The sequence below is a fragment of the Lolium perenne genome, chromosome 4 (assembly GCF_019359855.2).
Source record: "Lolium perenne isolate Kyuss_39 chromosome 4, Kyuss_2.0, whole genome shotgun sequence".
Lineage (NCBI taxonomy): Eukaryota > Viridiplantae > Streptophyta > Magnoliopsida > Poales > Poaceae > Lolium > Lolium perenne.
The window spans coordinates 363034334-363061351 of record NC_067247.2 but is presented as its reverse complement, the minus strand read 5'-3'; the positions used below and the strand labels follow the sequence as shown (position 1 = coordinate 363061351).

Below are 27018 nucleotides of genomic sequence, written 5' to 3'. Positions count from 1 at the left end.
ACATTTCTCGATTAATCAACACTATTGGGTGAACTGGTAGGTGTATCAATTCAACGTAAAAAAAATCCTCAATATGGTGTCAATTTGGTCTTTTGGGTCGTCACAGGGGATTTCTTTCCCCTCCTTCATTTTCTTCTAAAAGTTCTTATTCGGGTGGTCCCATAGTAGAAGATTGCTCGTCGCTACCCTAGGCTTTTTCTTCTTCTTCTTCAGAAGGGGTTCCATGTAAGTTGTTGTGTCCCTCCTCCTTGATTTGGTAGTTTTCTTGTTATATTTGTTGTTGCTCAAGTTCTTGCTTGCCATCGAACCTGACGCTTACGTTTGGTATCATTTGGTAGGTCACGTTGACACGGAGGCATGACATTGCGTTCTTAGGTTGATGATTACGCTGGGGTATTGACGTTTTAGTATGTTGCCCTTGCAAGCATATTACTGCGGTGAAAATTGTAAGGCCTCATGCTTGTGGGTTTCATGGTATGGTTCTGTTTTCTTACACGCGCACAGGGTGTTCGCTGAAATGGCCGTGAAAGTCTTGGTTGTTTTTGTTGCTTCCGTTACCCATCTACGCACACAATTTACAACTCCATGTTTACGTCATAGAGGTTGATGCTAAGTGAATGGTGAGTGAATTACTGTCTCTTCTGCAGCATGTCGTGGACTATTTTGCCAGTGACTTGTGTGTTGGACTCAACACCAAACTGAGGACCGGGCTCGCCGTGCCCACATCAGGAAAACATCAGCAGTGACATCACAAGTGGAAGATGTTTCCTTCTCCATCCATGCAATTCGACGCCATAGTCTGTTCCTGACGTGTTATTTCCCTCGCCCGCCTAGATGACACATGACTAGATGGCAATAGCATAGCCCGTGCACTGCTCCTCCTCTGTTTGGATACTGCTGCGACACAGTAGGCAGCATGCAACAAGGCGAGAGCGCCGCCGAGGCCGAGCACATCATCGTCGTGGGCGCCGGCCCCGCCGGCCTCGCCGTGTCTCTGGGACTATACAGGTACAGTATGCACGGCACGCCCCATGTCTTTGATCATCCGCTAGCGTCATCCGTAAGACAGGAAATCGCGCCCCCTGTCGGTTGCTTCGTTCAAGGTGTCAATCGCAGCGAACACTGATATGATCGGGGAATTTTGCGTGGTGCAGAAAAGGGATTCGTAGCGTAGTGCTGGAGTCGTCGCCGGCGCTGCGGGCGTCCGGGTACGCCATCACGACGTGGAGGAACGCCTTCCGCGCGCTCGACGCCCTCGGGGTGGGCGACAAGATCAGGAAGCTCCACCTCCACATCCAGGGGCTGCGTGTCTTCTCTTCGTCCACAGGAGAGATTGCGCACGAGCTGGACTTCACGGCGCAGGAGAACGGGTGAGGAGATAGCAAATTCGTCGATCGGGTGACTTGAACTGAATCTCAATTTGAATGAGAAGGATAACAAAATTCATCCATCGTGATAGGTGAACTGAATCTTACTGAATTAAGAAACTGACTTGATATTGGGAATTTGGGATGGTGCAGAGGACCCCATGAGACCTGCCGCGTGAGGCGTGACCTGCTGCTACGGGCCATGGAGGAAGAGCTGCCACCAGGCACCATCCGGTACTCCTCCAAGATCGTCGCCATCGACCACGACGTCGGCAGCCACACCAAGGTCCTCCATCTCGCGGACGGCTCAACTCTCAGGGCAAAGGTACTGATCGGATGCGACGGCGTCAACTCCGTGGTGGCGAGATGGCTAGGGCTCGCGAAGCCGTCCTACTCGGGGCGCCTGGCAACCAGAGGCCTTGCGCGTTACCCTGACGGCGGCCACGGTTTCCAGCCTGAGTTCCTGCAGTTCATCGGCCAGGGCTTCCGTTTCGGCTTCGTGCCCTGCGACGAAACCGACGTCTACTGGTTCTACACCTGGTGCCCCTCCCAAAACGGTCAGATAAATGTTTTAGTGGCAGGGCATCATCTGCACTTCATTCTCATCTCTCAATGGATAGATTCGATCGAAATGTCCAAGCATTCATGTGTAGTCGACCTAAGTGCAGACAAGGGTGTCGACGAGAGCGCCGCCACCATGAAGCAGTACGTGCTGAACAGCCTGAGGAGCTCCAAGGTGCCCGCGGAGGCGCAGGAGGTGGTCGAGAGGAGCGAGGTGAGCGACGCGTCCGCCGCGCGTCTTCAGTTCCGGTCGCCACTCTCGCTCGTCTTCGCGAGCATCAGCAAGGGGAACGTGTGCGTCGCCGGCGATGCTCTGCACCCGATGACGCCGGACCTAGGGCAGGGCGGCTGCTCGGCGCTGGAGGACGGCGTCGTCTTGGCGCGATGCCTCGGCGAGGCAGTGGTCGCCGAGAGTGAGGCTGGCACGGAGGAGGAGAGGATTGAGTCGGCTCTGTGCAAGTATGCCGGGTTAAGGCGGTGGAGGAGCATATGCCTTGTCGGGACCGCCTACATGGTGGGCTTCGTACAGCAGAGTGACGGTGCGATTGTCAGCTTTCTGCGGGAGAAGGTCCTGGCTGGAGCGCTCGCGAGAAGTCTGCTGAGAATGGCGGACTACGACTGTGGCACGCTCTGAAGCATGTTGGGCCTGTGGCTAATTTGCTGATCATATATGGGTGTGATTATCTGACAATTAACTTAGTTCTCAGTTAAATGATGTTATCAAATTTTAGTTGTAACTGATGAGTAACATAAATTATGATATAAATCGAATGGTATAGAACTTAATTGAGCATCTCAAATGAAAACTAGCAAATCCCATCCTATATTACAGCCAGTTGGTATAGAACTTAATTAAAAAACCTATTAGGGCATTTTTCTGGGCTGGTGATGCAAACAAAAGAAAATACCACTTTGTTAAGTGGAGATGGATATGTAAGCCCAAAAGTAAAGGAGGTCTGGGGGTAAAAGATTTGCACAAATTCAATATAAGCCTGATGTGTAAGTGGTGGTGGAAGCTAGAGAATGAGGAGGGACCTTGGCAACTTTTCATGAGAAAAAAGTATCTCGGTGATGCAGGGATTCAGTGGGCTAAGCATAGAAACAGGGATTCTCCTTTGTGGAAGGATATGATGCATGTCAGAGATATTTATCTCTGTGGTAGGAGAATGGCAGTGGGAAATGGTTGTAGAACCAGTTTCTGGAAGGATGCTTGGTGTGGTCATACACCCCTGATGGACAAATTCCCTGAAATATACAATATCTGTAATGAGCAAACAATTTTTGTGACTGATGCTGCTCATATGGGCTGGAGACTCTCATTCAGGAGATGGTTATCTGAAGATTTGCAGATACAGTGGTGTGGGCTGGTGAACATTCTGAATCAGAGGGGTATGTCTGACAGTGTAGATAAGCCAAAGTGGAAATGGACAAAAAATAGGCAGTTCACTGTAAAAAGTGTGTACAAGCATATTTGTAGAAATGGAATGGATAGATCCTTCAGGCATCTGTGGAAAAGCAAAATCCCTCTGAAAATCAAGGTCTGGCTCTGGCTGATTTGGCATAATGCCATTGCCACTAAAGACAATTTGCTGAAAAGAAACTGGAATGGTGATCCCCTTTGTCAATTTTGCTCCATACATGAGTCTATTGTACACCTTTTCTTCTCTTGCCCCGCAGCTCAATATATCTGGAGACTGGTGGGAATAGCTGTGGGTGCTCCCACTCGCCCTGGATCTTTTGCACAATATTTCTGGTGGATGCCATAGTTTTCCAGTGCAAGTCGCAACGTCCAGATTGCTGGCATTGCAGCCATCTGCTGGGCAATTTGGAAAACGCGTAACAACTCATGCTTTGAGAGAAAATTCCTGAAAAATCCTGCTGACTTAATTTTTCTTGCGATCTCTTTTATGAAATACTGGTCAGGTGCTCATTCTGATGCTGAGGCGGCCCAACTCCAGCAAGGAGCTACAACTCTCATCAATCTGGCGCTGGGTGATGGAGGAAGAAACATAGATGGGAATGCTGCGATGATCAATCCACAGTTGAGGCTTGAGCAAGGTGGTGAAGATATGGATATTGAGGATCAGGTCAACACAGATGCTGATGCTGGTAACATGCAATCTTGATTGAACCTCTCGCTGTTCTGTCGCGGTGGGGGTACAGGATGAAACTCTTCGTAATCTGCTCGGTGTTTTTGACCATCTCCCGGAGAGAAAAAATGCTCTCTGTGCGCTGTTGCATGTTTACTCTTTCGATCTGGAAATGTTGTTTTTTGTGACTTGTTAGCTCGTTGCTCCTGACGTAGTTTGCCGAAGGTGTTGGTATGTGTTGTATATATAAACAGGAAAGAACCTGACGATGTATTTTCGTTATCCCATGATAATGAAAATTCGATCCCGGTGGGAGATTGCCTGGAAAAAAAAAATTACAGCCAGTTGGCGACATGGCAGCGCCACCTACGACGTGGTGTTCAGTTGGCTATGTCTATTCGACCTGGTTCAACGGGCATGTACCATAGAGTGAAATTAGCTTTACAGATATTATTTGACTTTTTGCTTGCTTAGAGCAAATCAGCAAACAGATTAAAGAAAGAGAATGCTCTCTTCTTTTAATTAAGAGATGATTTTTTAAGAAATAAGTGAATATTATTTTCTTCATGGTACAATTTTGTCTTCCCTTACCAACATAATTTTTTACTTAAATTTTATTAATATTCATTAATTGGTAGAGAAAACAATAAGAGATAATGCATTTATAACATATGTCTTTTACATTCTCTAGATAACATGGAGTGCTAAGAAAATGTGTTCCTTCTCTACTATTCCCTCCTTAAAAAGGATGCATATAGTTTTGGGATTTCTATTTCCGTGCCTTCAGGGCTTTAGTTGTACTCAGTTTTCCCCAGCTTCTTAGTTTTTTTTCAGTTTTCTCCAAGCCCTTGTCTGAAACCCGCAGAATGAGCTCGGGCGGGAGGATTCCCGTTTAGTTTACCGTTCCGTGCTAATGTGTGGGTCGCGTCGTGTGGGGCCGCGTCGCGTGTGGCTGGTAGAAAGGGACCGCGTGGGACAGGACGAGACCGCGTTTGGTTGTACGTGAGCAGGAGCTGGGTTCTGTCTCTCTCGGCCCAAATTGGCATCCCTTTTTAAGAGCACATGTTTCCCCTCTCTCTGTAACAATTCTCTCTCTTTTCACCAAATTAGTATCAAATCTAGAGAAGGTTTTGTTTCTGTCTTTCTTCAATGATTGTTGCCTTTTGACCCTCGTTTTTTGCCCAATATGGTAACAAATATAATAACAAATCTAGAAGCTAGTATAGGATAAATTCACAGCAGCATAATAAATCACGAAAACTAAGTATAATACATAAAGTGCATACATCATCCAAAAACAGCCAATAACGATGTTAATGTTCACGACAAACTAAGCTGAAAATAATACAAGACACAATGTATGACCAACATGAAGACTAGGATACCCCAGGATGAATGAATATGTTCTTCATTCATTATATATTTCTTCGTCGCTCTATTCATGTATCTGAAGGAAATATTCATTGAACTCCTTCCGTCTGCAGTGTACAGCCAATACATCCTCCAAACGGTATGGTCTTTGTTTATTTCTCAGATCGTAGTTTCCTAATCTATCCACACGTAGTGGCCACTCATCCCAGGTCTTTATATCATCAAAGTACTCTCTGATATAACCCAAATCCGCGTAGTAGATGCAGCCATGTCGAAGTGTCGGGTGCACTCTGGTATCGACGGAGATACACCGGATATAATGGACGAAGAAGGCACGACTGCCAATTTTACTAATGGCATGGAGAGAGCGGCTCTCAGTGTCCACACGGTACACCAATGGTTGACCTTCCTCCAAATGCATGTTGTCCAACAACACAAGCAGCAGATCACCATCCGACTTCACAAGGTAGAACTTGTCATTTTCAAGTTCTAGAAATGAAAATAGTTTCTCCATGTTGACAGTGCTCGCACGCTGCCCAACTGGACATTGTTGGTGCACACTATTTTTCTGAACTCAAAATTGTCCATAACTGTTGCATACAACTCACCATTGAACGTAGTAATGCAACGCAGAGCATGGTGCTTGATGACCCACAAGTATAGGGGGTGTATCGTAGTACTTTTGATAAATAAGAGTGTCGAACCCAACGAGGAGCAGAAGGTGTTGACAAGCAGTTTCGATGAAGGATTCACTGTAAATGTTCACAGACAAGTATTCAGGGGGTTTTGATATAGCAGATAAATAAAGTACGAGTATGTAAAATGCGAGAGAAATAATTGCAGCGAGTGGCCCAATCCTTTTTAGCACAAAGGACAAGCCGGTTTGTTTACTTATAATGACCAAACGTTCTTGAGGACACACGGGAATTTAGTCTAGTGCTTTCGCTTCATATAGCTGATTAATCTTCATTGTTTTGATAAGTGTTATGTGGGTGAACCTATGCTAATGCACCGCCCTTCCTAGGACTAATACATACTTGTGATTATACCCCTTGCAAGCATCCGCAACTACAAGAAAGTAATTAAGATAAATCTAACCACAGTCTTAAACTCTGAGATCCTGCTATCCCTCCTGCATCGATATACCAACGGGGGTTCAGGTTTCTGTCACTCCGGCAACCCCGCAATTGGCAAACGAATACAAGATGTATTCCCCTAGGCCTATAAAGGTGAAGTATCATGTAGTCGACGTTCACATGACACCACTAGAAGAATAACACCATAACTTAAATATCAAACCATTAAATATTACCCAACATAATTCACTACTAACATTTAGACTTCACCCATGTCCTCAAGAACTAAACGAACTACTCACGAGACATCATATGGAATGTAATCAGAGGTGATATGATGATGAATAACAATCTGAACATAAACCTTGGTTCAATGGTTTCACTCAATAGCATCAATAACAAGTAGTAACCAATACCGGGAGAGTTTCCCCTATCAAACAATCAAGATTCAACCCTAGATGTTACAGTGGTGACGAGGTGCAGCGGTGGAGATGGCGGTGATGATGATGGAGATGATGGTGATGATGGTCCCAATGATGTCCAGCTCGATGGCGGTGACGATGGCGTCGATTTCCCCCTCCGGGAGGGAATTTCCCCGGCAGATTTCAGCCCGCCGGAGAGCTCTTTTCTCTCTGGTGTTTTCCGCCCCGCAGAGGCGGCTGTGACTCCTCGCGACTATCCTCCCGAGCTTAGGTTTTCGGGACGAAGAAGTACGCGAAGGAGAGGCGGTCGAAGGGGCCTGTGGGCCCCCTCCCCACAAGGCGGCGCGGCCAGGCCAGGGCCCGCGCCGGCCTATGGGGGGGCCCATGGCGGCCCTCCTCGACTCCTCCAATTGGCTAGCTCCGTCTTCTGGAAAAATAAGATTTTCAGTGTAATTTCCGTTAATTGTTGATCTTCCGAAATATCGCATTCTGACGGTGCTTTTTCCAGCAGAATCCTGACTCCGGTGAGCGATTCTCCAATAATCATGAAACATGCAAAATAGATGTAATAACATAAGTATCATCTCTAAATATGAAATATATCAATGAATAACAGTAAATTATGGTATAAAATAGTGATGCAAAATGGACGTATCAACTCCCCCCAAGCTTAGACTTCGCTTGTCCCCAAGCGAAACTGAACTCAGGAAACAAGACCACATGTTTATGGAGTGAAGAGTCGATAAACCAAATACGGACAAGAAGCATCATATTAATTCACACAAGACATTCTAGTAAACAACTTCCTCATATAATTCAACTTGAAACAAGTAGAAGGTAATCACAAATAAAGGTGCATAAGAAATCATGATTGGTGATGGCAAACTTCGTTCTTGGTCAGAGAACAATTAACAGATTGTACTTATCTGTCGAGCAGCGCTCTTATGTTAAAGCTTATATGGCACAACTTGCATACTCAATCATAATAATCTCCTCATAATCATTGATAATTTTCAAAGCTAAATTCATTCGGATAAAACTTGTACTAAACAAGGAAGAGTAAAAGGCATGATTAAGTAGATCACAATATAAATGGTTTGATCACAACAACTCAATTGCTTGCTTAAGATGAAGGGAAATAGGTTTATTGACTCAACATAAAGTAAAGGATAGGCCCTTCGCAGAGGGAAGCAGGGATTAAATCATGTGCTAGAGCTTTTCAAGTTTTGAAATCATATAGAGAGCATAAAAGTAAAGTTTTGAGAGGTGTTTGTTGTTGTCAACGAAAGGTAGTGGGTACTCTAACCCCCTTGCGAAACAAACTTCCAAAGAGCGGTTCCCATGAAGGACGTTATCTCTACCAGCAAGGTGGATCATCCCTCTTCTCTTTTGTTTACACATGTATTTTAGTTTTTATCTATGGGTGTGATACGTCTCAAACGTATCTATAATTTCTTATGTTCCATGCTACTTTATTGATGATACTCACTTGTTTTATACACACTTTATGTCAAATTTATGCATTTTCCGGCACTAACCTATTGACAAGATGCCGAAGAGCCAGTTGTTGTTTTCTGCTGTTTTTGGTTTCAGAAATCCTAGTAAGGAAATCTTCTCGGAATTGGACGAAATCAATGCCCAGGGTCTTTTTTTTCCACGAAGCTTCCAGAAGACTGAAAGGGAAACGAAGTGGGGCCACGAGGCGCCGCCACACTAGGGCGGCGCGGCCCAGGCCTTGGCCGCGCGGCCCTGGTGTGTGGGGCCCTCGCGTCGCCCCCTGACCTACCCTTCCGCCTACTTAAAGCCTTCGTCGCGAATATCCCAGTACCGAGAGCCACGATACGGAAAACCTTCCAGAGACGCCGCCGCCGCCAATCCCATCTCGGGGGATTCAGGAGATCGCCTCCAGCACCCTGGCGGAGAGGGGAATCATCTCCCGGAGGGCTCTTCATCGCCATGATCGCCTCCGGATCGATGTGTGAGTAGTTCACCCCTGGACTATGGGTCCATAGCAGTAGCTAGATGGTTGTCTTCTCCTCATTGTGCTATCATGTTAGATCTTGTGAGCTGCCTATCATGATCAAGATCATCTATTTGTAATACTACATGTTGCGTTTGTTGGGATCCGATGAATATGGAATACTATGTTATGTTGATTATCAATCTATCATCTATGTGTTGTTTATGATCTTGCATGCTCTCTGTTGCTAGTAGAGGTTCTGGCCAAGTTGATACTTGTAACTCCAAGAGGGAGTATTTATGCTCGATAGTGGGTTCATGCCTCCATTAAATCTGGGACAGTGACAGAAAGTTCTAAGGTTGTGGATGTAATGTTGCCACTAGGGATAAAACATCAATGCTTTGTCTAAGGATATTTGTGTTGATTACATTACACACCATACTTAATGCAATTGTCTGTTGTTTGCAACTTAATACTGGAAGGGGTGCGGATGCTAACCCGAAGGTGGACTTTTTAGGCATAGATGCATGCTGGATAGCGGTCTATGTACTTTTTCGTAATGCCCAATTGAATTTCACACTACTCATCATGATATGTATGTGCATTGTTATGCTCTCTTTATTTGTCAATTGCCCAACTGTAATTTGTTCACCCAACATGCTATTTCTTATCGGAGAGACACCTCTAGTGAACTATGGACCCCGGTCCATTCTTTTACATCTGAATACAATCTACTGCAATACTTGTTCTTTACTGTTCTTCGCAAACATCATTTTCCACACCATACGATTAATCCTTTGTTTACAGCAAGCCGGTGAGATTGACAACCTCATTGTTAAGTTGGGGCAAAGTATTTTGATTGTGTTGTGCAGGTTCCACGTTGGCGCCGGAATCCCTGGTGTTGCGCCGCACTACACTCCGCCACCAACAACCTTCACGTGTTCCTTGACTCCTACTGGTTCGATAAACCTTGGTTTCTTACTGAGGGAAAACTTGCTGATGTACTCATCATACCTTCCTCTTGGGGTTCCCAACGGACGAGTGCTTTACCGTCACAAGGAAGCTACTTTCTGGCACCGTTGCAATCCAACTCCCACGTCAGCAGGGTGACACTCCTCCCAACCTTTGCTTTCACAAGCCATGGCTAACCGAATCCTCGGGTGCCTTCCAACGATCTCATACCATGGAGGAGTGTCTATTTGCAAAATTAAGTTGCTTACTGATGAATCAGAGCAAAACATGTGAAGAGAATTATTAATGAAAGTTAATTAATTGGGGGACTGGGAACCCCGTTGCCAGCTCTTTTGCAAAATTATAGGATAAGCGGATGTGCCACTAGTCCATTGGTGAAAGTCTGCCTAACAAGATTGAAAGATAAAACACCACATACTTCCTCATGAGCTATAAAACATTGACACAAATAAGGGATGATAAATTTTGAATTGTTTAAAGTTAGCACATGAAGTATTTACTTGGAATGGCAGGAAATACCACATAGTAGGTAGTTATGGTGGACACTGATGGCATAGGTTTGGGTTAAGGTTTGGATGCACGAGAAGCATTCCTCTCAGTACAGGTCTTTGGCTAGCAAGGTTAATTAGCAAGCATAAGAGTTGAGGGAAACAAACAAATATATATGTGATAGAAACAATCATGCATCTTCCTTGTAAGCACACACAATTTTAATTTTAGAATAATAAGCTAAGAGCTAACAAGAAATAAAGATAATGAAACAACATATCTATATGTATTTCTCTTTTCTACTTAAACTCAAAGTGTTGTTGCTATTTGATACGTCTCCAACGTATCTATAATTTCTGATGTTCCATGCTTGTTTTATGACAATACCTACATGTTTTGTTCACACTTTATGATGATTTTATGCGTTTTCCGGAACTAACCTATTAACGAGATGCCGAAGTGCCAGTTCCTGTTTTCTGCTATTTTTGGTTTCAGAAATCTTACACAGGAAATATTCTCAGAATTGGACAAAATCAAGGCCCACGATCTTATATTTCCACGAAGCTTCCAGAACACCGAAGAGAGACCAGAGGGGAGCCAGGGGGCCCACACGCCAGGGCGGCGTGGCCAAGGGGGTGGGCGCGCCCCCCTATGGTGTGGTCCCACCAGGGCCCCTCCGAGGCTGCCTTTCCGCCTACTTAAGGACTCCGTCGCAAAAACCCTAGAAGAATAAGCCACGGGACGAGAAAAGTTACGCAGCCGCCGCCATCGCGAAGCCAAGATTCGGGGGACAGAAGTCTCTGTTCCGGCACGCCACCGGGACGGGGAAGTGCCCCCGGAAGGCATCTCCATCGACATCACTGCCATCTTCATCGCCATCGCTGTCTCCATAATGAGGAGGGAGTAGTTCTCCCCCGAGGCCGAGGGCTCTACCGTAGCTATGTGGTTCATCTCTCTCTTTGTGATCTAGTTGAATATCATCTATGTGCTACTCTAGTGATGTTATTAAAGTAGTCTATTCCTCCTCCATGATGTAATGTTGACAGTGTGTGCATCATGTAGTACTTGGTATAAGCTATGATTGTGATCTCTTGTAGATTATGAAGTTAACTAATACTATGATAGTATTGATGTGATCTATTCCCCCTTTCATAGCCTGACGTTGACAGTGTGCATGCTATGTTAGTACTCGGTCTAAATTGCAATGGTCTATCATGCACTCTGAGGTTACTTAAATATGAATTCCGGGTGTTGTGGAGCTTGTTAACTCCGGCTTGAGGGTGCTCTTGTAGCCCTACACAATGAATGGTGTTTTTTATCCAACAAGAGAGTGTAGAGTAGTTTCAGTTATGTGATCAATGTTGAGAGTGTCCACTAGTGAAAGTAGGATCCCTAGGCCTTGTTTCCAAATATCGAATCTCCGTTTGTTTACTGCTCTGCTACATGTTTACTCGCTGCCATATTTATTTCAGATTGTTATTGCCACTCATATTCATCCATATTACTTGTATTTCACTATCTCTTCGCCGAACTAGTGCACCTATACATCTGACAAGTGTATTAGGTGTGTTGGGGACACAAGAGACTTCTTGTATCGTGATTGGAGGGTTGCTTGAGAGGGATATCTTTGACCTCTACCTCCCTGAGTTCGATAAACCTTGGGTGATTCACTTAAGGGAAACTTGCTGCTGTTCTACAAACCTCTGCTCTTGGAGGCCCAACACTGTCTACAGGAATAGAAGCGTGCGTAGACATCAAGCTATTTTCTGGCGCCGTTGCCGGGGAGGTAAGGTAAAAGGTATTCACATCCTCCGACTACTAAGCTATTTCCTAGCACTATTGCCGGTGTGTGAGTGCTCGAAGCTATTTCCTTTAGAACCTGCAATTGCATCTTCTTGTTTCTTGTTTTTATTTTTCACTAGTTAGGCTTAATGGAAAACAACTGTGAGCTTTTTAATCTATTTCCTGAGTTAAGGCATGGATTGTTTGATGCGAAAATTAAAAAACATGTGGAACCTTATTTGCATGATAGTAGCAATGTTATTAGCATGAACTCTTTGAACAATATTATTGCTAATGCTATGGAAGAATTTAAGCTTGGGGAAGCTGGTTTTGATGAGCATGATATTTTTAGTCCCCCAAGCATGGTGGAGAAAATTTACTTTGATGATACTTTGCCTCTCATTTATGATGATTATAATGATAGTGGTATTTTGGTGCCACCTACTATGGAGGATAAAGTTTATTATAATTATACTATGCCTCCTATAGATAGCTACTTTGTTGAATTTGCTCCCACTACAATTCATAAGAATGACTATGCTTATGTTGGGAGTAGTAATTATTTTATGCATGAGACTCGTGATAAAAATGTTTTATGTGATAGTTATATTGTTGAGTTTGCTCATGATGCTACTGGAAATTATTATGAGAGAGGAAAATATGGTTGTAGAAATTTTCATGTTACTAAAATACCTCTCTATATGCTGAAAATTTTGAAGTTACTCGTGTTTTATCTTCCAATGCTTGTCACTTTGATCTTCATGAATTTATTTGTGTACAAGATTCCTTTCCATAGGAAGTGGGTTAGGCTTAAATTTGTTTCATACTTGCTTTTTGATGCTCTCTTTTGCTTCAACTCTTATTTCTTGCGAGTGCATCATTAAAATTGCTGAGCCCATCTTAATGGCTATAAAGAAAGCACTTCTTGGGAGATAACCCATGTTTTTATTTTACTACAGCACTTTTGTTTTTGTGTCTTGGAAGTTGTTACTACTGTAGCAACCTCTTCTTATCTTTATTTTATTCCATTGTTGTGCCAAGTAAAGTCTTTGATAGTAAAGATGATACTAGATTTGGATTACTGCGCAGAAACAGAATTCTTACTGTCACGAAATTGAGCAGCCCCGTCTGTAGGTAACTCAGAAAAATCTGCCAATTTACGTGCGTGATCCTCAGATATGTACGCAACTTTCATTCAATTTGAGCATTTTCATCTGAGCAAGTTAAGTGCCCCAGAAAAATTCGTCTTTACGTACTATTCTGTTTTGACAGATTCTGCCTTTGATTTCGCATTGCCTATTTTGCTATGTTTGATGGATTTCTTTGTTCCATTAACTTTCAGTAGCTTTGTGCAATGTCCAGAAGTGTTAAGAATGATTGTGTCACCTCTGAACATGTGAATTTTTTGCTTATGCACTAACCCTCTAATGAGATTGTTTTGAGTTTGGTGTGGAGAAAGTTTTCAAGGGTCAAGAGAGGAGGATGATATATGATCAAGAAGAGTGAAAAGTCTAAGCTTGGGATGCCCCCGTGGTTCATCCCTGCATATTTCAAGAAGACTCAAGCATCTAAGCTTGGGGATGCCCAATGTCAACACCCAGATTTTTAAGTCCAGATGCCTATTATGTCATTCATCGCAATCCCAGGAATATTGTTGTTGCGAGGCATAATAGTTAAGTATCACAGTCATCATTTATTACAAACCATATTGTCTTACATTTGGAATCACATCATCCATATTACACGAATAGTTGATCTAGTGATCAACGAACAAACACAAGTTCATAGCGGAAGCGTAAAGATAGAAAGACTCTCGAGTCCACAGGCCAACGTTTGATTTCGGAAGACTCCTAGTTGTCGTAGGCGTCCTTCTGGTCATCTCCGTGATAGTTCTGTTCATCTTCATACTCTGGCCATTTGAATAGCCAGGGACAAAGCCGTAAGTACATTGAGTACTTGCAAACTAACACTAATGTAAGTGCTACACTTGAGTAAAGGGGTGCTAAGCTCTAGTTTAATTTGCATAAAGCCAGTTTTAGTTCACAAGTATTTGAGCAAAGACTTACCCATGAGCTAACTATCTCAGGTGGGAACATTAGTGTCATTCCCACAACTCTTTTGTGATTCAAGCAAGTCACCATGTTTAAAACATTCATTTCACCAGGTACTTTCAAAATCTGACACCGGAAACTGCATGGCCTTTCCAACCGTCCGTAACCGTGGACACGGCTATTCGAATAGATTCACACTCTGCAGAGTTTGCACACTTTTGCCACAACATTTGATTTCATCCGTCGGGATAACCCCGAATCATCGTAACACAGTACGCGGATCATCAACCATAACCTTTCACTTATAAACCCTAGTATGAGCACCTCTCCCCATGAGCTTGGCCTCCCAGTGAAGACCAACTGTCACCCTGGGAACTGCACAGGGCTTGGCCGTACAATTCACCTCAATTCACATCATTTCTCAACAACGGAGGCAGCCTCGGCATAACCCCTATGATGTGTGTTCAGAGGGAACCCATACTAAGATACATAAACTTCCAGTTAAGCACTACCCATAATCAGGTATTGTGGGGGTACTCAAAATTGGAAAGGTATCGCATCCAAACCACTATCAGTTTTATATCAAAAATCACCATCTTCTCTTGTTCATAAACCCTTTCCAAAAATCATTCAATGGAGATGACTCATCATTCCCAGGTTTCCAATTCATCTCAAAGTCACAAGTTCCCATCTAGAGTAGTCAAGTTTTAGTATTTTAGCACTAGCACTAATCATGAGGGGTGCTATCTTGCTTGGCTAGCTTGAGATTAACTTCGCTACACTAAGAATCTTAAACACTTAGATCAAGCTAACTTATCCAAGTAACTCTTTGAAATAACAAGTAAACTTGTAAAGGAAAAACTTGGGATAGGCTTGCGTGTAAGAAAGGTAAGTATCATGGTGCCTTGCCCCAAAGGGGCTTTGCACTTTGCAAGAGTATGAGCTTGCCTTGGTAGTTCTCAAGGTTCTCTTCTTCTTCCTCTTGGTAGTATCCTTCCTCCTCCTGGTAGTCTCCGGTGCTAGCGTCTAAATATGAATACGAGTATAAATACTCACTAACTCAATGGCTATTCCAATCATCAAATACATTCACACACACTAGGCTAAGCACACAATTAATTCAGTTTAGGTGCATTGGTTGTGTGGCTTGGAGGAGAAATGAATTCCTCTTATTGCATATGTGAGAGTTAATTTCCATAGGGTTCTTGAGGAATACTTTCCTCTCATTGCAATCTTCTTAAGATTTAATTTCTCAAACAATAATACATGAACTTATGGTTACCCAAGTCAACCATTCATTATCATCATTTAAGAAAATGATTTAAATGAGGTAGACCACCTCATACCCTTTTAATCCTCCTATAATTGATTTAAATCTTCAAGTAGTTCATATAAGAGTGTTTGACCAGGGTTCAAACATCACATGAATTCACTTGAGACAAGATTTAAATGAAGTAAAATACTTCATATGATTTGCATAATAGTTTTGGACAATATCAAATAAAGTAACTAGCCATATTGTCCATTAATTAAACTAGGGCATGATCATGCAAAGTGACCACACCATTTTCTTGTAGAAACAATTAGTGTAAGTCAAATGTGAGCTATTAGAGTTGGAATTAACTTAATATCTATTTTGGTTGATTTTTAGGAATTATTTGAATAGGGAAAAGTCCCTGCCTTCATCTTTTTGTCAGATTAATTCTACAACAGATCTCAAGGTGAGACCAGTGCCAAGTTGTAGAACTTTTTCATAGCTTTCCAACCATACAAAGTTTGTTAAATTTGGCCAAGCCAAACAGATTCTATGGATTTTCAAAGTTGGAACCATTATTGAAATTCAATTCTATTTATCAGACGAGATTTGAATTAAACGGGCTGGCGGGAAACTCTAACGGGCCAGATTCGAATTAAACGGCCCAGGTCCAGCCCACCACGCGTCCACGCACGCGTGGGCTGCCTGACTGGTGGGCTCCACCTGTCAGTGACGTTTAAAACCGAAGCGGTATGACTTAACGTGGGGCGTTGGATTAGAATAGGATCGGACGGCACATGGACATCGTCATCTCCGGCGAGAGGGGTTCACTGGCACGGCGGCGAGAGGGGGTCGGTGGCTCACCGAGGCTCCAGCTAGGGTTGGCAGTGTGCGTGACGAGGTTGTAGACGACGGCGAGGCAGCCTGTAGCAGCGGCGTCGCTCGAGGTGGCCTGGATCGACGACGATTGCACCAGAGCTTCCGCGGCTCCGATCTTCCAATTGGGGCAGCTCCGGCGTCGATTGAGGTGGCTACTGGTGCGAGGTGAAGCGGTGGTGAATGGTGGTCATGGTGGTGTGCTTGGTTCTGTCCAGGGGGTGCTCTATTTATAGGCTTGAGGAGGCGCTGCGGGGCAGGGTGATGGTCGACAAGCGCGCGGCTCCTCCGGCGAGCTAGGAGGCTAGGCGACGACGCAGCGGTGTTCACCGCGTCATGGCGGTCCTGTGAGCGTCAACGGCGCAGAAAATGGGGGCGTACGGTGGTCGGGCGCGTCCGTGTACTGCCGCGGTCGTGGCGGGCGGCGTTGTCCTCTCCGGCGACGGTAGGCGCTAGGGGGTGACGCGCGCGTGTCCGGCGAGCTCCGCGTGGCGAGGAGGGTACCGTGGCGCGCGGAGGTGGTCGGGGTACGGCTGGGTACGGCGAACGCCGCGTGGCCGTGTCGCGCGCGTCCGTGCACGCGTGACGTCGCCATGCCGTTGGCGGCGTACCTGGAGCGTCCTGGGCGCGCTCCGTCCGGGGCGTGTCGGCGCCCATCCGACCAACGGCGAGCACAGGTGATCTCCTGGGATCATGGGCTACTCGTTTGACAAGGTTGCTTGGTCGGGAGAAGCAGAAAGAGAGGGGAGAGCGTCGAGGTGGAACGTGGCCGGCATGGCCATGGCTAGGCTAGGTTTGGTCGTGTCCAGGGGATGGCAAGGCATGGGCTTGGTGTAGGAGTGTCCAATGATCAGTTCTAGGCCAAGTGGTGATCAAGAGTTGGTCTGGTTTGATCAAAATTTAAAAATTGGGAATCTTGCCATTGTTTCAAAGTCCTCTCTTTGATTGCCTCTAACTTTTGATCCAAGGAGAATTTGGTGTGATGATCTTCACAGAAGTTGTTCACCTTGTTGATTACTTGGATGTGGTGCAAAGACTTGTGCTGGTTTAGTTTGAAAATTTTGAAATACAGAGGCTCAAAGTAGTGACCAGAGAGTAAAAGTCAAAAATGACCATTATTCCATGTGATCAAGAATTTGATTTTGATTTGGTTCAAAAGTGTTTCTTTGATTCTCCAAAGTTGTAATAACTATTTAATAGCATATTACCAGTAGTGGTGAAGATCAAATGGGTTTGGGGTCAAATTTTGCAAAAATGGCATAAGCCATATGTTAGGGTTTTTAGGGTTTTCCTCTTATTTGATTTCTTTCTCTTTTTGATTTATTTGGTTGGTGATCTTCACTTGATCACTTTAGGGATTTAGAGTTCATCACATAAGCAATTAAACAATCATCATGGCATATCACTCAAAATGCACAAGTCTTATGCAGGGTACTATATGCAACTGAAAAGTTTTTTGTTTGTTCTGAAATTTGAATCTCTGAAACTTTGCTTCTCTCTTTTATTGAAATTTGGGATGTTACACCCAAGGCATCCCCTTCTTCATCAACAATTTATCAGGTTTCTTCTATCGAAACTATACTTTTATTTCGTCACATCTTATGTGCTTTACTTGGAGCGTCTTTATGTTCTTGTTTTTGTTTTGTTTGAATAAAATTGGATCCTAGCATTCTTTATGTGGGAGAGAGACACGCTCCGCTCGTTCATATGAACACTGGTGTTCTTAGCTTTGCTTTTAATGTTCATGGCGAAGGTTGAAACTGCTTCGTTCATTGTTATTTGGTTGGTTCAGAAAATGTTGCATGTGGTAGTGGGTATAATGAAATACTTGCATAATCTTGTAGATCATTGAGCTTTGATAACCTGATTCTTTGCAAACGTTTTGAGGTATTTAGATGGTAAAGCTTGCTGGATAAATAAGTTAAAATTAGTAGTGGATTGTTGTCTTTAAGCTTGTGCCGTACTACAAACTCTACTTAAATGGTTGAAGGTGTAGTTGGACTTGATAGCTTTCCATGTCTGAGAGTTCATCGTAATAACTAAGTTGTGCTGAAGGTCGAGGGAGCTAGCGGGGTAATTGTGCCACCGTGAACGGCCCTCCTTGGAGTAAATTTTAATCATGCTCTTAATGTTGAACCTGCTAGATGTTTGCAATAAGCTTGTGAGTTCTTTTTGACTAATGTTAAGCTACGGTTTTTGGCACTTCCACCATCCAAATTTGCTAGCCTCTTCGATACTGTGCATTGCCTTTTGCTCACATTGAGAACTGTGCATACTTCGCCAGTACATCCAAACCCGTGGGAGGACTTTCTCTTGTCCTCCTACACATAAGCCATACATCTTCCTCAAAACAGCCACCATACCTACCTACCACAGCATTTCCATAGCTGTTCCGAGATATATTGCCATGCAACTTCCATTTTACATTACATGACTTGTTGTCATTTATTATTTACATATTGCTTTGCATGATTCTATATAGCTGATGTGTGGTTTACCCATGTTACGCTAGATCATTGCACATCCTGCTACACTGGCAGAGGCATACAGTTTCATACATCCTGTTTTATTCATTACGAGTTATTTGTACCAAAAAGTGTGTTGTCATATTAGGATGTTGCCCCTAAAAGTGAAAAGAGCCATGGAGGCCATCAAAGAAAAGAAAAAGAAAAAAAAAGAGAAAAAGAAAAAAAAGAAAAAAGGGGGCAGCATTACTATCTTTTATCCACACTTGTGCTCATGTTTTAGCACCTGCAGTATTCATGGTCATCATTTGTGCTCATGTTTAGCACCTATACTCGATATGAGAGAGTTTTCATGTTTTACTAGTATAACTATGTGGGGAATTTACACTATAGAACTTGGGTTGTATATTCCAATGATGAGCTTCCTCAAAAGTGCTCTAGGTCTTCGTGAGCAACCAAGTTGGATGCACCCCCACTGACAAGGTATTAACTTGTCAATGCCTACGAGTAGTAGACTAGGGTTTCGTTGGATGTAGAGGGCAAGTAGATCTCGAAGGTTTCAGCCGAAAAGTACTCGACAATGCAAAAGCTAGGGTTTGAGAAAACAACGATTCGATCCTTTCTTTGTCCGTCGACTCCCCCTTATATAGGAGGCGGAGCCGAGGGATTCGTGGTACACAAGTTTACAGAGTCCGGGAGGGTTTCTGACCCATCCCGCAAGATTACAAATTACACTTCCTATTACAACTCTAGCTTTCCATAATAACATCTTGGGCTTCCGAATCTTCTTATTCTTCGATACGTGGGCCTTCAGTAATCCCCGGGTACTATCTTCGGCAGGCCCATTGGGGATTCCTATGTCAGTAGCCCCCGAGATTTTGTTTGAGTCGTAGAGTCAAGGAAAAACTCCACTTTTATATTTATTCGATATCTTTGAACTTTACCACATATCTTTGCATACGAATTTCTATATTGTACAGGGATAATGGTAGTTGGGGCTAGTTCATCTGACGGATCAGGTACTAGTTAACTGCTCTAGTGGCAATCCGCAAAACCTACTTCAAGATCACGTCCCTGGACATGATTTCGGGATACTGGTGTAAACTTCGACAGGCGCCGCTTAAGGTCTTACCATTCTGTCGAGTCCCAGTCATATTTTATCGGGTACCTAACGCGTCCGTTAGGATTTTTCTTCGTATCTGTTGATACGGAAAAAAGTAGCAAACCGACGTCAGAGACGGCGCCACGCCACGCAGAACGGATCTGGGGTCTTACCTTCGCAAAGTTTTGCGGCATTCAGAAATTATTCGCAACTTTGGCGTTCTGAGAATATATTGTCGAGTGCTTATTCGGCTGCTGGAATAGCACATTTTATTGAGTCATCGGATGACTTATATTGTTCTCCCGATGGGAGTATATGTAGAGTTATTTACATAACTCGAAATATGCTCCCTTTTTCTTCTTCTTTTTCTCTCTCTTTTTATAATTTCATCGGGCACGCGAACAGCGTTCCCGATGGGAGTAGCCCCCGAGGCTACAGCCAAGGACTAGTGCTTGGTTGTAGGCTCAACACCTTAATGCGTTGTGTCGCTATATTGTCATTCTTTCCCGAACTTTTATATCTATCGGGTGCGCGAACAGCGCTCCTGATGGGAGTAGCCCCCGAGGCTACATCCAAGGACTTGGACTTGGTTGTAGGCTCCACACTTTATGCCGCTATATTGTCGTTCCTTCTCGAGCTTTTATATCTATCGGGTGCGCGAACAGCGCTCCCGATGGGAGTAGCCCCCGAGGCTATGAACAAATGCTTGCGTTTGATCATAGGCTCCCGCAATTTCTATATTGTCATATTTGAATTTTACTTTTTTCCAAAGTAGCCCCCGAGCATTTGGGCAAAAACTTGTATTTGATCAAAGGCTTCCAAAGTAATAATTTTTCTTGCCGCCGATCTTCTTATTTCATACTTGTCGAGATTTTCCCCTTGGTCAAAGTGACCTCAATGCTGACGATAGCCACGATCTTTGTATTTGAGAAACTCGAGTACTGCTATCCCTGCCTTGTGGGTCCAAAGTTCCTACCATGTTGACACGTCGTGCAAGTGGGGGACACACGTCCTCCGCTTTTCCTAGCGCACGTACTGTAGCGTCTGTTCTGTTCCATTGAAGTAAAAATACCATTTTACCCTTTAATTACGAGCTCCTTGTCCACCGCACGATTTCTTCATCCGACGGTGCGTCGATTCAGCACACCTTTATTTAAGGTCATCGTCTTCCTCCTTCCACACTTTCGCTCGCGCCGCTCCTCTGCTTCCCTTTGCGAAAATCTTCCCTTGCGCCCATAGTTCTTTGAGCTCCGCCTCGCTCGCGCTGTGCTACTCCGCCATTGTTGATGCCACCGCGCAAGCTCACCAGGCACACCATCCCAGAATCCGCAATGGCTGCCGCGGATCTTGGAAGCGCGGAGTGGGAGAGATCCAAAATCACCTCCCAGGACATCAACCTGCTGAAGAAACTGGGGATCAGCAAGAAGCCAGACGCGCTGCGCTTCCCCAGCGAGGAAAGCTACCCAACCCCTCCAATGGAGTATCGGGTTAGTTTTGTTGATCATCTTATCCGCAGCCTCTCTGCCCCTATTCACAATTTCCTTCGAGGGTTGATTTTCATGTATGGATTGCAACTCCATCATCTCACTCCCAACTCCATACTCCACATCTCAATCTTTATCACCCTCTGTGAGTCCTTCCTTGGAGTCTAGCCTAACTGGGCTTTATGGAAGCGTCTCTTCTTTTGTCGCCACAATGGCTCTGCCAACGTCGCCTATAACATAGGTGGCGTCGTTATCTGCGTCCGCCCTGATGTCGAGTATTTCGATGTCAAATTCCCTGATTCAGTTCAAGGGTGGCACAAAAAATGGCTATACATCCATGAGGAAAACCACGGGTCGATTGAAGACAATATTCCTCCTTTTGATGGTGTCGAAAGAATCTGTCGCCGACGTTCCTGGGATGCAGAGGCTACCGCCGAAGAAAAAGCGGCGACAGAGGCACTGATGACTCGCATCCATGAGCTTCAGAATACCCGTGGCCAAGAGTTATCGGGTATCCAAATCACGGCGTATTTCCTTAGGATTAGAGTGCAGCCTCTGCAAGCTCGCAAAAATCCCCTCTGGAAGTATGCTGGCGACGAAGATGTGGATCGCTTGTCAGTGGATTTGCCGGTCAAGGACTTAGAAAAACTTGTCCGAAAAATCTCCTCCCCCAACAAGAAAGATCCTGTCCCCTCGGCTTGCCGCGTAAAGCCGTATAGCGCCACCAACCCTCTCCCTGAGGTAATTTCTCATGTGAACTTTCTTGTCAACTACTTTTTTTACCGACTACTTTTTTGTTTTTGTTGACATCCTTTGCATGACTTTCTTGTCGACATTCTTCTGTTTTGTAGAACCATCCGGATCTTGTTTCTCTTCCTCCCCTTCCCGAAGGTGGGGAAGTCGAAGAACGGGCCGTTGTCACCGACGACAACCAGGGTACTTCTCGCCCTGAGAGTGAAGCCGCAGTTTCCTGAAAATCTGCGGTATCCTCTGAAAAAGAGACTGAATCTGAAGGCACTGCCTCAGTACCTTCTCCTCCTCCTGCTGTTTCTCCAAAGAGCAAAAGGAAGAGGAATGAAGTCGAAGATTCCGGCACCTCCAAAGCCGAAGAAGCTGGTCCTTCCGAAGGGAAGAAAGCTTTCGACCCTTTTTTAGATGCCCTCGTCAGCTCGTAAGTCACTATCCTTTGTTGTTCATCTTGCAAAATTCTTGCCGTCGTTTTGCTTATATTGTCGACGTTTTATTGCAGTAACGACGAGGAAGAAAATCCGCCTATTGACGTGGCTGCTCGAACGAGCACGTCACGTACTTTAGTTGTGTCGGATGCTCAGCCTGACGTGGAGGAAACTTCGCCTCCTCAACATAACGTCGAGCATCCGACTCCACCTGCAAGCCCCCGAGCCCCTTCACCGAAGAGGGCCAGAATTGAACCAGTCGAAGAACCCACCCAATTAAGTGGTGGTTTCACGACTTCTTCACTGAATGACGTAAGTTTTATCCATTACTCTTTTGTTTGTTGCCTCTTTTTCCTTATTGCCGCTGAATTTTTCCCGCACTATATTTTTGACTTTTCTTTCTTTGGGTTTCTCTAGCCTTTGATGAAGGAGTTTTTCCGTCTCGGTACCCAATTCGTCGGGTACCGTGATCTTTCAAACCAACTGAAAGGTACTATCTTGCTATCTTTTTCTCAATTGCATTTCCTTCCTCTTAATTCTTGTCGCCATAGTCAATATTGTCGACTGCTCTTTCAGCCGATCTTGCGAAAGCTAAAAATCGTGCTGACACACTTGCTCGCATAACCGAGCAAAGTGAAAAAGCTCGCAAGGAGGCTGAAGCAGATGCCAAAAAGGCTAAGGCAGAGGCCGCCACCGTCGAGGACCTTCGAAAGAGACTTCATGAGGCGGAAAACTCTCTAAGCGAGCGCATTTCTGAACAATCTGCTCGCGAGGAGGCGATTATCAAGCGCCCGGCGTCGCAAAGTCGTCGTTTCGTCAGTAAGTGCCCAAACTATTTTGACTGCTTTGAACTTCTTCTATCTTGCTTGCTTATCGATAAACTTTTGTCTTAGCAGGAAAGACGTGTCAAGAATATGAACTTAGTGATCCCGAGAATGATCCCCTTCTTGACGCGCTTTCTCTTCTGGAGATTCATGGAGACGAGGCACGCGACGGCCTTGCCGAAGCTGAGGCGGGGTTGTCGCGGCTTTATCCCTACTTCTTCCCGAAGAAGGAGCAACCCACGCCGTTCCTTGCCCTCACCAAGTGCTTCAATACTGCCGAAAACCTTGGGCTCAAACTTCGCCAAGAAAGTTTGAAGGTTGGCGTGGAAGGTACCATCGCCTTAATTGCCGATAGCCAACAGAATATTGACTGGACCAAGGTTGGCGACACGCAAGAGATGGAGACCAAAAAGTGGCAGTCGCTGATCAAGGCTGCAAAACCAAACTCGAAGAAGGTCCTCGCCTATCTTGGGTGCAAGCCAACTCCGGCTCCAAGTTCATCCAAACCGGAGGTCCAGTAGACCACCTTGTCTTTCCTCCCCTTTTTCCTCTTTTTCTTTCTTTCTTTTGATGCTGTCGCCAAAGTAGCTTTTGGCGACACTTTTCCCACTAGCTCCATTGTAATGTCTTATAATTATTCTGAAAATCAATGGAATTCTATTTTGCTTGATGATTGATGTCGACTCTTTTTAATTTCAGTTGATATTTGATAACTATACTCCAACTCATGCTGCTTCCGATATTTTGCCTACTTCTTCTCGCTTGAGGAAAGTTCTCGGTAATACTGAACTTGGTGAAAATTCCTCGAGTGAAAATTTGTCGCAAGACTTGGAAGAACTTCGGCTACAGCTTCAGTATGCGAAGAGGCAAACACTTGTGATGATGGAAAAATCTCGCAAGGCCTCCGAAGCAGAAAAAATTGCACTTCAACAAGCTCAAGAGGCCATGGCTGCTAAGGAAGCCGCCGTTTCTGAAGCTGAGAAAACAACTGCTCGAGAGAATTCCATGCTTGAATTGATGAATGAAGCCGCTGCCGATATATCCGGTATTTTATTTCGAACCAAAGCTCCTTCTATCTTTCTGTTGTATCCTTTTTGAGATTTTCGTGCTGTCGTCAAATAGGTTCCTTTCTCGATGCTGCGGCTGAAGATGGAAGGGTAAACACGAGGACCAACCTACTCGTCAATCTTTCCCTTGACCATGGTTGTCTGTTCTGGGCCACTCCAGAACGGACCCGACAAATTGTCAGATTTCAAGACCGCGCCTGCCAGGTTCGCGATTTCCTGGATTTCTGTACTAGAACATTATCTTTGGTTTACAAAACGATGTTTCCTCGGAACGAGGCACCCGATACTCTTCTTGGCTTGATGGAAAAATTTCGAGATGCTCCAAAAATCCATGGCTTTGTTCGGGCGCAACTTTCTGCTGGCGCCAGGTTTGCTATGATGATGATCAAAATCTGCCATCCCAAGTTTGATATGAGCCAAATTGTTACCAAGTGCTTGACGAAGATGGCGAAAAGGAAAAGGGATGTTGGCAAAATTGATGATTATGTAACCCCTGTAGCAGAAGATATGATGGATGAACTTCTTCGGATGGATTCTGAATTCTTCATGAAAGGCAGCTATGCTGAACACAGTACTCGTACTTCAAATCGGATGACCATAGACAATATACTAGGCCATAATTGATTTTTCTTTTTCTCTTGTCACGTTGAATTTTTCTGGAGAGTTGTCTCTTGTATGTTGTGAACATGTTCTATATTGTAAAGCCAATAAATGTTTTTATTTTTCCTCATCAAGCCCCCGAGTGTCTCGGTGGCGATTTTCTTTATTGTATGTGCGAGGTTTTGAACCAAGGCAACTAAATTATATTGAATATGCTATATTTGCGGGTACGAGCCCCCGTGCCTTGTTGTTGATTGCTATCTTGTATCTTTGTTTATTTTGCGAGGTGTTTGTGCACCAAGGCGAAATATTTTTCGGAAATATATATTGCAAGTCTTAAGCACAAGCCCCCGGGCCTGTCGAAGAAATATATATCTCAACTATCTTTATTATATTGCAGCCCCGCGAGCCCGCCTCATTAAAAACCTTTCCCGGCCCCACTCGGTGCCCCGAAAAAGGAAAAGAGTGCGTCTGAAAACTCGCGGGTGTTTCAGTACATTGTATTTTTACAAGGAGGACTATATTTCGACACTAAGCGTAAAAACGCCTTAGGCGTGCCACGTTCAGGGGTTTTCTCGGGAGCCCCTGACTTCTTGTCCTTGATTCTGTATGCTCCTCCTTCGATGACTTCTGTGACGATGTAAGGACCAAGCCATGGTGACTCGAGTTTTTCAGTACCCTGTTGGTTGAGTCGTAGAACTAGATCTCCCACCTGAAAGGACCTTGGTCTCAAGCGTCGACTATGATAATTTTTCAAGTCTTGCTGATATTTGGTGACCCTTGATAGTACTTCATCTCGAGCTTCATCTAGTGCATCGACATCATCCTCCAATGCTCTTCTTGAAGTTTCCTCGTCATATTCTGTGACTCTCGGGGAATCATGCTCTATTTCGATTGGCAGCACTGCCTCAGCTCCATGGACCAGAAAAAACGGAGTTTCCTGTGTTGCTGTATTTGGTGTTGTTCGGATACTCCATAATACACTCGGCAACTCCTCCGGCCAGGTGTGTCGAGCTTTTTCCAGTGGTCCTAACAAGCGCTTCTTGATACCGTTGCAGATGATCCCATTGGCTTTTTCGACTTGGCCATTGGTTTGCGGGTGCGCAACTGATGCAAAGTGTAGTTTGATGCCTACCTCTGCACAATATGCCTTGAATTCCTTGGATGTGAAGCTGCTACCATTGTCCGTGACGATGCTATTAGGCACTCCAAACCTGAAGACGATGCTTTTCACAAACTTGATGGCAGATGCTCCGTCTGGTGAATTTATCGGCTTGGCTTCTATCCATTTAGTGAATTTATCAACAGCTACGAGCATATACTCGTATCCTCCTGGCGAAGCTTTATGTAACTTCCCCACCATATCGAGGCCCCATTGAGCAAAGGGCCAAGACAATGGTATTGTCATCAGTTCTGCTGCCAGAGGATGAGGTTTTGAGGCGAATCTCTGGCACGCGTCACAAGTTCGTACTATCTCCTTTGCATCCTCTATTGCTGTCAACCAATAGAATCCCGCTCTGAAAACCTTGGCTGCAATAGCTCGACTGCTTGCGTGATGGCCGCAGATTCCTTCGTGTACATCCTTCAAGATCATCCTTCCTTCTTCGGGTGTCACGCATCTTTGTAGTACTCCCGAAATACTTCGTTTGTATAACTCCCCTTTAACCACAGTAAAGGCCTTCAATCGCCTGATAACTCGCCTTGCTTCCACTGGATCGTCGGGTATCTCTTGCTTTAGGATGTATGATATATAGACCTGCATCCAAGGTATCTGCACAATCATCACCAAGTCCTGTTCCTCTTCTTCTTCCTCTGGTGCTTCTTTGGTAGCCCCCGAGGGTTTCTTATCTTTCTCCTTCTTTTTTGGTTTTGTCGACTTCGTAGATCTCTCTGCTATCTCTTCCCAGAATACGCCTGGTGGAATTGCGAGGCATTGTGACCCGATGTTTGCGAGAACGTCGGCTTCATCATTGCTCAGCCTGCTGATGTGGTTTACTTCGCATCCATCAAACAACTTCTCAAGCTCATT

At 44.6% G+C, this 27018-nt stretch overlaps 1 protein-coding gene across 2 annotated transcripts; it reads left to right on the top strand.

Moving 5' to 3' along the window:
• The first annotated feature begins 786 nt into the window (after window positions 1-786).
• LOC127296766 (monooxygenase 2) lies at window positions 787-2721 on the top strand. 2 transcript variants are annotated; one of them, XM_051326977.2, is made up of 4 exons: window positions 789-1008; window positions 1155-1370; window positions 1521-1924; window positions 2036-2721. In XM_051326977.2, exons 1-4 carry the CDS (start codon window positions 917-919, stop codon window positions 2560-2562), a joined length of 1239 nt encoding a protein of 412 aa, XP_051182937.1. In that variant the 5' UTR covers window positions 789-916; the 3' UTR covers window positions 2563-2721. The 2 variants fall into 2 exon arrangements, with proteins under 2 accessions (XP_051182936.1, XP_051182937.1); XM_051326976.2 differs by having other exon boundaries at window positions 787-1008; window positions 1521-2721.
• The last annotated feature ends 24297 nt before the right edge of the window (window positions 2722-27018 follow it).

Coding starts and splice junctions, on each gene's coding strand:
- LOC127296766 (XM_051326976.2), top strand. CDS start 917: ATGCAACAAGGCGAGAGCGCCGCCGAGGCCGAGCACATCATCGTCGTG. Junction 1,009..1,154: donor GTGTCTCTGGGACTATACAG/GTACAGTATGCA, acceptor TGCGTGGTGCAG/AAAAGGGATTCGTAGCGTAG. Junction 1,371..1,520: donor TTCACGGCGCAGGAGAACGG/GTGAGGAGATAG, acceptor GGGATGGTGCAG/AGGACCCCATGAGACCTGCC.